The sequence below is a fragment of the Electrona antarctica genome (assembly GCF_951216825.1).
Source record: "Electrona antarctica genome assembly, chromosome: 13".
NCBI lineage: Eukaryota > Metazoa > Chordata > Actinopteri > Myctophiformes > Myctophidae > Electrona > Electrona antarctica.
The window spans coordinates 17,231,497-17,242,717 of record NC_136794.1 but is presented as its reverse complement, the minus strand read 5'-3'; the positions used below and the strand labels follow the sequence as shown (position 1 = coordinate 17,242,717).

Here is an 11,221-nt window from a genome sequence, read left to right as displayed (position 1 = left end):
ACAGGATTAACAAATGTACAGTTTATCAATACATATAGACAGTCTACCGTAGTACCAGTAAGACGCCCTGAAGGCGAGAAGCCACCTCGGTCACGCGCACGCATCCGCCAGGATGACGGCAGACTACTGGCACTTTGGCATGGGGGTCAGATCAACATATGGAATGAATTCTGTACTGGCCACATATGGAGCGTGTCTTGAGGGTAGCAGCGGGGGCAGTGTCTTGAGTGTACAGGGTTTGGTTTAATTTTTGGACCTGTTGAGAACAGATGTAGAGTTGCTGGCCGGCTCCATATATACAGAGCTAGGTGATGATCCAGGGTTTGATGGTACATGATCTTTATGGAGACGGCCATATATGGAGCATGTCACGAAGCGTGACGGACTGACGACCATATATGGTGGGGTGACGTGTCACAAGGCGTGATGGACTGACAACCGTATATGGAGGCGTGACGGATCGATGGAATGACAGGTGTTGCAGGTTTTCATAGTAATCTGCAACGGTTGCAATAAGTGCAGTATGTCTGTCTGACTTTCTGTCCCAGGCATAACTCGGTGACATCTGACCGATTGACTTCAAACGTGTCATTGATGCGGCAAGTTGGCGGTGCCCAGGATTTAACCCATGACCGCTATGTGGTCAGGTGCAAGCCTGGCTCAGGGAGGACGACGCCCCTGCCATGCAGAGTCTAGGGTCACTGCCTGGTGAGCAAGGGGCAGGGCCAGGATGGCTCCCAGCTGTAGACCCTACAGCTGGCACTTAGGCAGAAATGCCCTGCAGGTACCAACATCTGCCTGTCATGAAATTTTAATTTTACCTTGGTGGTTCAAAGGCCAGTGCTTTAACAGAAATGTAACAGAAACACATGGACAGAGAGCAGGGGAGTGACATGCAGCAAACAAATGTCAGGCATTAGAGCCCATGGGGTAAAGGAACATTGACAGTAAAACAGACAAGCCAGAATCAGTGCAGGGCAGGGGAAACACAAGTTCAGACGGGACACTATAGTGAGAAACATCACAAGTACTGTACTGTACACCTGTCACAATTATAATCGCCTAATTGCAATTATTTGAGACTAGACCGGTGCCCGGCTGTGCAACTTCCACCGGTAACGATGGAAGTTGGAGATCCATGCCCCACACGGCTATGCAATACCCGTTGTACCCGTGTCAGAGCACCCATCTGTGTCCCTTTTATGCCCATATATGGAGATTTCTGGATCCGTTTGTGTCCCTTTATTCCTATATATGGAGTTCCGTGTCAGGCTTGCCCAAATATGAAGTGTGTTGCCTGATTTCAACATCAGTGCGATGTCAAAACAGGACATCTTGGGGTGATCTGGATTTGGGCCATGTCCGTAGTCTGAAAAAAGAAAAATTTGAGTGGTTTCTTCCCAACAGCATACAGTATATTATATTATAACAGCAATACAGTATATTCTGAATATGCAATCGCATGCAAGACCAGGCAATTTTTACACCACGTTTGTGCCACTATACAAATAGAAGTGCTAGGTCTAGTACAAAAGTCTTCCACCGGACAGTGCAAAAATGCACAAAACCGCTTCAACAATCGTCTACGTAGATTATGGGAGACATCATGGGGGGAAACAAAAAACAAAACAAATTCCACAGTACTCTCAAGCAATGATTCAAAGTATATTGTTTCACTATTAACACAGCAGCTCCAATATGTGGTACTGATGAGTTTACATAGTTTAGGTTTTTTGGAAAGACTTTTAAATGAATCATTAAATAACAAATCCAGTGGCATTTCCCTGTGATCATATTGGTCCAATCACACCATCTACTGTTTGAAAATGTAAATGGAGGTCAAAGTCAAAAGACAGTTGCATCTTTTGAAGGACTTCCTTCAGTCGCCCACCAAAGAAACAATGAATGTAAAATAAAAAAAAGGTAGATTTATAGTCGTCCAGAGGTTATACATTTTGCAGCATAACCTAGTTAGGCTACAAAATGTATAATGGGGGTGTTGAAATGTTTGACAGTGCACGGCAGAATTAGCATAGGTGTCACCTAAGTAAGTAATTTGTGGTAGACTGTTGATACTGCTCAAGATCTTTGACATGAGATTACTTTGCAACTGTCAAACTCCAAATGCCTTCATGTCTCTGTATATCTTTCAACTCCATTTTCAATTGTATAACCTGTGCTTGGGATCAAAGTCAGTCAAGCCATTTTTAATCTCAAACATTTTCTTACAAATACAGTACTCAGTGAACCACTGTAGTGGTTCTTGAAGTAGGGTCCGAGGATCCCCAGGGGTGGGTTCCAGCTAATCGATAATAGCCAATCTGCAAGCTCACATCTGCAAGACACTGAGCTTGTAGAACTACCCTTTTCATAAAGATTTAGAATAATCTTGAAATCTGCAGTCCCTGGTACAAATCTTGCGAGTCATTAATATGACCATGTTTGAGAACCACTGGTATACTATTGAAACAATTATATCATAGATATCTGACGGCATAACTTTTCGAATAATGTCACAGCACGACTAGGTACTGTACCTAATAAGAGAGAACATCAAAAAGTTCTTTAATACATTTTATTAAGTAAAAAGAAAAAAAAAATCAGGAATGTTTTCAGTATAAAAATCAGTGTAACCACCACAGTTCCAGTCATACAGTAGTTGTTCACTGGATAATTAACTGGTAACAGTTTGAGTAGTGGTCCTGGCAGGACAGACTGCAGACTGACAGTCCAGGGTCGAGGAGGCCGAGGGCCCAGCAGCGTTACCATGAGTTGCGCATGTGGACACCAGCTTCGCGTCTCTACAGAGACCCCTGCCCTGGCCAGACCCCTCCTTGGGCCCCGACCTTAAACCCACAGAAATGTCCGTAGAGACCGTCCCACTGATCGCAGGAGACATATCGGTAAAGACAGGCTAGTTATGGGGCACGGCCAGGGGAACGTCATGGGGAGAAGAGGTCTCTCAGCGGTCTAGCGAGCGCTTCTGAATCGCTTCGGCCACCACGGTACGAAGAAGTGCAATCACAGAGCGAGGGTCATCACTCCCTATAATGGCACTGCCCGACACGATCATGTTGGCCCCCGCCTATGTGATAACACACACACACACACGCACCCACGCACACACGCACACACACACACACACAGTGAGTGGTTTGCCAAATATGTATATACAAAGACCAGGTCAGAAGGGTTTGTCTCATGTGTCTTACTTCGGCACACTTGTGAATTGTGTCAGGGCCCACGCCTCCATCCACCTCAATGTCAAGTGAAGGGAACTGGCTCCTTAGCCAGCTGACCTAAGACACGTACACAAAGAAAGGTTAAAACAAGACCTGAAGTCTGACAATTTTGTATCTATAAAGATTGTTTGTTTTTACTGCAGAAAGAAATTCCAAAGGACTGTTAAGGACAAAGGAGTGTTATGTAGAACACCACAGCAGTGAGAAAAGATGCCTCTCTCTGCCAGTTATTTGCAAGCATTGTAGGAAAATACTATCAACAACGCAACACAGAAATTGAGTGACCTTGTGAGTTTCTCGTTGCAGTATCGAGGCCAAAGATGCACCTGGCGTGTTACACAGTGACAGTGTTTGTGAGCTTACAGTATTAGGACTTGGTTTTCGATTTAAAGCCCCATTCTGGGGAAATAAAACCGAGGCAAGAAAAAAATATAACTGTATGAGTGGACTGCATGAGTTACTACCTAGGGTTGGAAATACCTGACCTCGCAACAATTCTGTTCAAACCAACTAAATTCATGCATCATGATTTGGTTTGATTCAATTCTGTTACTTTGATCAAATTCAATTTTAATACAGAACTTAGACTGATGTCACAGATTTGACAGGAAGAACTCATATACAGTACCAAGTATTGGAAAATACACAATTTAGTTTTTTTCAACCAAGGTTCATGTTTTAGGTTGTTATTAGAGAAAGTAAAAGGTGAGTGTAATCTTTCTCTCATTTGCTGCTTTCTTTTGTTTTAGGGATTTTAGCTGTTTTTGACAGGGGGGCAGGGGCATTCGAGCATGGGGCTAAATATGTATTTCTTTACAAAATGTTATAGCGATTTCTTTTATTTACTATAGTCCTACTAGACCAAGAAATTACATCTGGCCACAAAAGATCACATGATCTACTCCCTAAAATGAAAGAAAGCAGCAAATGAAAAAAAAATCATCTTTTACTTTCTCTAATAACAACCTAAAAGATGAACCTTGATTGAAAAAAACTAAAGTTGTCCTTTAACAGGTTCCGTCCATCCGACGTGGCCACACGTCCTAGGGAATCCAACCGACGGGTTGCAATGACGTGTGTACACGTCCTAGCGCATCTTCAATGATATCAGGCGAGAGAATAATATTCTGATTTTTTTTCCTTTTTATTTTGAGTGAGACTCTAAGGCCACCATGCTCTTCGTTCATATTAGCATCCCGTTCACTTAGCTGTTAGCGTGGCAGAAAGAATGCCTCGTATCTGCTAATCCAGGGCGCTCTCCTTGGTTTTGATCTGATGGATATACTAAGCGCTTCATTTCTGACTTCTCATTCGCCTCTCGTTCAAAATATGAACGCTTTGGAATATTTAGCGATATAATGAAAACCAGAGCAAGGTAAAGCTAGCAAAATATTTCTCAGTTTTTTTTTAGTAAAAGCGGCCATGTTTTCCCGGCACCCCAGAGCTCCTACTTTGAAGGAATCCCGGGACTGATTGTGTTAAATATAAAAATACATATACGAAAAAGTCCTTCTGCACACCTACAAAGGACAGGTGCGTCGGATAACAGGAAACTGATAGGTAGAAAAAAGAGAATCCCGCACACCGTCTTCACTTAGGTTGGTTTTTATTGCAACGTTTCGGTCGTCAGACCTTCATCGGGCATAAAGCAGTACTGACAAACCGTCAGCATAAATACATCTCTGAGATCAGCGGGGGCCAATCAAATGACACACACCAATCCGTTACCATGGAGAGGGACTGCCCACAGGTGAGTACAGGTGGTATATTTTTTCCATGATAAAAGGAACATTTATAAATATACACAAAATAGAATAAGATAGCTACAATAGAATAAATCAATCAGTATAGTAAAGGCAATATACAATAAAAATTGAAAACCTTTTTAAATGTACTGACTGCGGAATGAATATTGGACAATTATATTTAAATAAAACATGTCCCTGGAGGGCATAATGTCCAATACATGTACTGGGGGTCAGACCTAATAAATTACAGGTATAAGGGTCTGTACTCCAAAATACACTACATAGACATCACACACAATGACAGCGGGAAATCAAACAGACTAGAACCAAGATATCAAAAAAATCAAGAAATAAAAATATCAGAAAACCCCAGAGTTGAGAAAACCTCTGGGGTCTCGGAGATGGTCCCTCTGCCACCCAGAGGCGGAAACCATGACCTTCTCCTTAAGAGACGTGAGGCATATTGGATTTTCACTTGCGACACCTTAGCCCCAAAAGGTTTAAATGATGAATTCTTACTAAATGTGATGTTGTGAATTTTGAGGTTCTCTCACCTCTGGGGTTTTCTGATATTTTTATTTCTTGATTTTTTGATATCTTGGTTCTAGTCTGTTTGATTTCCCGCTGTCATTGTGTGTGATGTCTATGTAGTGTATTTTGGAGTACAGACCCTTATACCTGTAATTTATTAGGTCTGACCCCCAGTACATGTATTGGACATTATGCCCTCCAGGGACATGTTTTATTTAAATATAATTGTCCAATATTCATTCCGCAGTCAGTACATTTAAAAAGGTTTTCAATTTTTATTGTATATTGCCTTTACTATACTGATTGATTTATTCTATTGTAGCTATCTTATTCTATTTTGTGTATATTTATAAATGTTCCTTTTATCATGGAAAAAATATACCACCTGTACTCACCTGTGGGCAGTCCCTCTCCATGGTAACGGATTGGTGTGTGTCATTTGATTGGCCCCCGCTGATCTCAGAGATGTATTTATGCTGACTGTTTGTCAGTACTGCTTTATGCCTGATGAAGGTCTGACGACCGAAACGTTGCAATAAAAACCAACCTAAGTGAAGACAGTGTGCGGGATTCTCTTTTTTCTACCTATCAAATATAAAAATACAGAAATGATTCACCAAGCTCCAAATTCTAGGAACATTTATTGTAAAGAAAGGCCATATTTCACATTTTGATATTGAATTTAAGTTCTTATTTTGCTATGGATTAGAACATTCCAAATCAATGGAGTTGAATTGCCAATTTAAGATCAATGCATCTTACACCTATAACACATGTGCACATGCATGCCTACATTTCCCTGTCTCACACATGTATACACACACACACTATTACACAGTACACACACACACACGCAAAGAATATTACCTTGGGCATCATGTCCTCCATGAATTTCTGTCCTCCAAAGCCAGGCTCAACAGTCATAACCAGCGCCATGTCAATCTGATTAGCCCATGGCGCAAGCTCCTCGACTGTAGTACCAGGCTTTATCGCCACTCCTACCTAAAAAACACAGACAAAATAGTAGCTATTAGGGATGTGAACGACGTGAAGTGTTGTGGCCCTTTATCGATGTGTCGATCAATTTCTCTCTTTTTTGGTCTTCTGCGCAGCAGTTGAGACGCAACTGTGGATTCCTTGGCGGAGCCGAGTTAAGACATTTTAACTTTTGGTTGGTTAACAGAGTGCGCACTGCAGCCTACTTAAGTGTTGTGCTCAGCTGGTCTTTTTTGCATTGACGTTGATCATCTCCTTTCACCAATAAATCCAAAAACAGTGTGAGAGTGAATACGTCCAGGGTCAGCCTTACTAAAAGGCATCCTCTCCGTCTTCTCTGAATCTCTGCCATGTCGCACACATGCAACAAATTATAATAAACAAGACAGTCAGTCCAATCCTTCACCCGGAGTTACACCAAAAGTTGTGACCCATTGACTACGGTTGAATGATTATGCAACTACCACAGACTGCAAGGCATTGGTGATCGGTCACTAACACCCAGGGTCGTGCATGCTTGTCAGTGGCATTATCACTCTCCCATTTGGAAAACATTTGAGCCTTTTACATTTGGAAAATGGCACGCACACACACACACACACACACACACACACACACACACACACACACACACACACACACACACACACACACACACACACACACACACACACACACACACACACACACACACACACACACACACACACACACACACACACACACACACACACACACACACACACACACACACACACCAGTGACATCATAGTTAGGCAGATTCTTTTAAACAATATTTTTTGTACAAAAATGTTTAGATTTATTATCGTGAGAACAATGGCTTCCATTTTCACATTGCAACTTTTCAGGACTAGAAAGCCTGCAGTTTCTATTAGCTTGGATTCCCCATCGATGATGTCACTGGTGGACGGCTTTCTGAACTGCCCACAGCCCTCCTATGAGACACAGACCGAGTAGGACGAAATTGTGCCATTTTATCATGATTATTACTGAGGACCAATGTTGGTGATTTTAACGTTGTTTAATACAGTCATATAGGACTTTTCTGTTTGGATGTTTGGGCTGTGAATGGCTGGTGTTTCAACTCTAGATTCAACATTAAAAAGAAATCTAGTGTTGAAAATTGTGGCAACTTGGAACCTAGTGTACCGATTCTGAGCTAGTTCGATCCCGGGCTCCCCCAGAGTTAGTGTTGACGTGTCCTTGAGCAAGACTCTGAACCCCTAATTGCACCCGATGAGCAGGTTGGTGCCTTGCATGGTTCCTCTGCCATCAGTGAGTGAATGGGTGAATGTAATGCACGATGTAAAGCGCCTTGGATAGGGGCGCTATATAAATGCACCATTTACCATTTAACCTTTGGCAAAAATACTGCTTGCGATGTGAATCGGCTATTTTTGGCTTAGTGTAAAGTGAGAACAGCTGGAGGCCTTGAACATTGGAACATAAACAAATATATACATTTGTTTTGCTTTTATACTTTGCAAAAATAACTTAAATATACATAGAATCCTATTCTATGTATATTTATATTTGGCTTAAAGGAGGACAAGACCAGGCTTCTGACATCACTCTCATGTCACCATGACTCAGCCATAATCATATAAGGAGTTCCGAATGCAGGTACGCTGTTCTTGCATTGAAATCCCATGCCATACCCATGTATGCCTATCGAAATAGACAACTGGTAAGCAAATAATTCATGTTCTCTGAATCTCTGATATATACAGTAATAACCAGTGCAGATGATTTTGCTGTCTTGTCTGACAGCAGATGATTTGGCAGCGAAATCCATAAAAGCAAAAACTCACTTGCCTGTTCTGAAAAAACAGATTTGTTTTACCGTACTTGCCCCGGGCAGTCAGGAAACCATTAGTGTCGATCCCTGATTTTATTGATAATATTCACATTTATTTAATTTACAATTTAGCAGACGCTCTTATCCAGAACTACTTACAAGTGCGAGGTCAGAGTAAGCAATGCATGTACCTTAAATCCAGTGCCGATATCTAGGGCCAGCAGTTCAATACGTTACCTTTATTTATTTTTTAGATCTGTATAAACTATAATTTTGTTCTTGACTCTACCTGTAACTTTCCCTTGTTACATTCTCACTGCAGTTGCTGCTACAGTATAACACCTGAATTTCCCTCCGAGGTCCAGGATCATTACATGTCTCTTACCTTATTTTGGTCCCTGGTTCCCTCACGCTATATTCCAATACCCCAAATCACACTCAATCACTCCTGTACTGTTACGGTGAAATTGGTGACCTGCTGAAATATGTGTCAATCGTGTAGACATCACATAACGTCAGTGTCCGAATGTAAATCATTGCGGTTTGTTTATTAGCAGAGTTCAACCTAGTGGTATTTAGGCCAGGCCACGTATATAAAGACCTCCATGTAAGTTATGCGTTACGTCCACAAGATGGTCACATATTTCGGCAGGTCACCAATTTCTCCGTAACAGCGCCATGCTGGAGTGAGTGAGCGAGTGTCAGAGATTTTGGGTATTAGCTTCCAGTCAACCCTCTCCAATAACATCCCCCCCCTATGTCTCACCTTCATGCCACTCTCTCTGATCTCCTTGATGAGGTTTCCAGGGTTGGTGGTGGCCTCTATGTGGAATGTATACTGGTTGGCACCCGCAGCAGCCATAGGCTTCACCCACTGCTCCGGTCGGGAGACCATCATATGCATGTCTGCATCACACAACACATTCAGAAACATTACTATTTAAACATCCAGACACAAATTATTCATTCATTACAATAATAACTAGTTTGTTGTGTCTGTGTATTTGCACTGCAAAGGAACTTATCAAATCGATAAATCACTAATAATTAAGTAGATACTACTAATTTAATCAGTAGATTCAGAAGTGGTTTAATATGTCTCTAAATGAGGTGGGGCTGCATGTTTTCTCACCAAAGAATGGATCGAGGCCTACAGCCTTCCTTAGACACTCCACCATGGGATGTCCAAATGTTAAGTTGGGGACAAAGTGCCTTCACAAGAACGGAGACCACACATTAATTTACAGCACATCTCGTGGTTTCTTAGGTCTTATTGCAAAACACTGGCAATTATGGCCCAATTAAGTGTGCTGAGGAAGTTGCAAAAGAATGTCAAACCGAGAAGAGACCATTTCTGCTAAATTCCGAGGACTGAATGCGAATGGACTGCTTTTTACTAGATCTGCCTGTGCTAATCTGATAAGCCCCGTGACATCAATACTCAACTTTGACTTCTGATGATAACCTGACGTGTTTACTTTAGCACAGCTTAGCTCCCACAAGGCTGAACTTTGTTAGCTTGCTAGCTGTGCTGTATATTCAAGTCATTAGCTTACTTGCTAAGCTTACTAATCAACAGAATAGTGCACTAGTCCTTTCTACTCACCCATCCATAACGTCGAGGTGCAGATAATCTGACCCGCATTCCATCATTCGCACACACTCGCTGCCCAAGCAGGACAGGTCACTGCTAAGGATGGACGGGCCGATCTTTGCATTGTAAGCCATGCTGCTGCTGCTGTGTCTGTTTGGGTTTGCATGCCCTGATGTCTCTTCCTCGATGATGACAGCGTGCCTGGGGGACGGACTGACTGGTGCAAATGTAAGGCTTCCGCTTTCAAAATAAAAGGTCGGCCGGCGTACACATGCAACCCCTATACTCTATGATGCAACCTCGATCGGGACACTAGGTGGCGTAAAGTTCAAACGTTATTTTTAACCAAGCATCCCTCTCCCCCCCTCCCTCTCTCTCTCTCTCTCTCTCTCTCTCTCTCTCTCTCTCTCTCTCTCTCTCTCTCTCTCTCTCTCTCCGCATCGGTGGTGTCCCACATAAGTATATACACACTCATGTATCTAATGTGATAAATTGTAATTGTATGCAATTATAAAGAGATACCGGTAGTCACTTTTAAGTTATTATTCAAATATAGGTACCAAACCATGACATGACCGTATGACAGCACAAATACAACATTATGTCTCCACAAGGCCAAAGGCCTCTACCCCAAATTTTCCAGAACGGCCTGTTATAGGCAGCGCCAACATGAGGCAGAGTTTTTGGGAAACACATTTGAGGAGCTCTAGGCCCTATTATTTGTGAAAGAAATATCATATATGTTCATGCTGTACACAGCAAGCAAACAGTACCATTATGATTCATATGATTCTGAAAATGTAAAAAACAAATCTAATGGATTTCTCTCATGGCCCACTAGTCTAAACATCTGTGACATTTATGGCTTTTGTCTGCATCTTGCATTACTGTTGCAATGACGTATATTTTGGTGGCATAGTGTGTTTTGGGCGAGAGGAGGATGATGTGTTATTCTTGTGCATGGTTGAGTTAAAGTATATTGGCCATCACAGTGAATAGAGGGGCCCTGTCATGTCCCTGAGGAAAGTAATAAAAAAAGCTTGAGGCCATGTCTTTTTATAGACCAATGCCACAGAATCTGTAAAAGTGAGGAACTGACTTTACTGCTCTGTACACACACCACTTGACCCTATTGCCATTCTCCATAATAAAGCATCACTCAGATCCATACGTTGAAAGTTCAGGGGTGAGAGCCCAGGGAAATTTATTTTTCAGGCTGCTCTGCATCCATTTGGGTTTGCTCATCTTTATCACAGTCTATGTTTTCATTGTACAAATAAACAATACTGAA

At 42.0% G+C, this 11,221-nt stretch overlaps 1 protein-coding gene across 1 annotated transcript; it reads right to left on the bottom strand.

Annotated features, from left to right (window-relative positions):
* Nucleotides 1-2,537: 2,537 nt before the first annotated feature.
* On the bottom strand, nt 2,538-10,158 carry rpe (ribulose-5-phosphate-3-epimerase). The gene is made up of 6 exons (XM_079518343.1): nt 9,943-10,158; nt 9,469-9,548; nt 9,103-9,242; nt 6,389-6,523; nt 3,213-3,299; nt 2,538-3,085 (listed from the first exon to the last, which is right to left on the bottom strand). The coding sequence occupies exons 1-6, from the start codon at nt 10,062-10,064 to the stop codon at nt 2,963-2,965; spliced, it is 687 nt and encodes a 228-aa protein (XP_079374469.1). The 5' UTR covers nt 10,065-10,158; the 3' UTR covers nt 2,538-2,962.
* Between the last annotated feature and the right edge of the window lie 1,063 nt (nt 10,159-11,221).

Excerpts from the sequence above, each read along its gene's own strand:
- rpe (XM_079518343.1), bottom strand. The coding sequence starts at position 10,064 with ATGGCTTACAATGCAAAGATCGGCCCGTCCATCCTTAGCAGTGACCTG. Across the intron at positions 9,549-9,942 it reads CACCTCGACGTTATGGATGG|GCACTTTGTCCCCAACTTAA; the intron begins GTGAGTAGAAAG and ends GTTCTTGTGAAG. Across the intron at positions 9,243-9,468 it reads AGGCCTCGATCCATTCTTTG|ACATGCATATGATGGTCTCC; the intron begins GTGAGAAAACAT and ends TGTGTGATGCAG.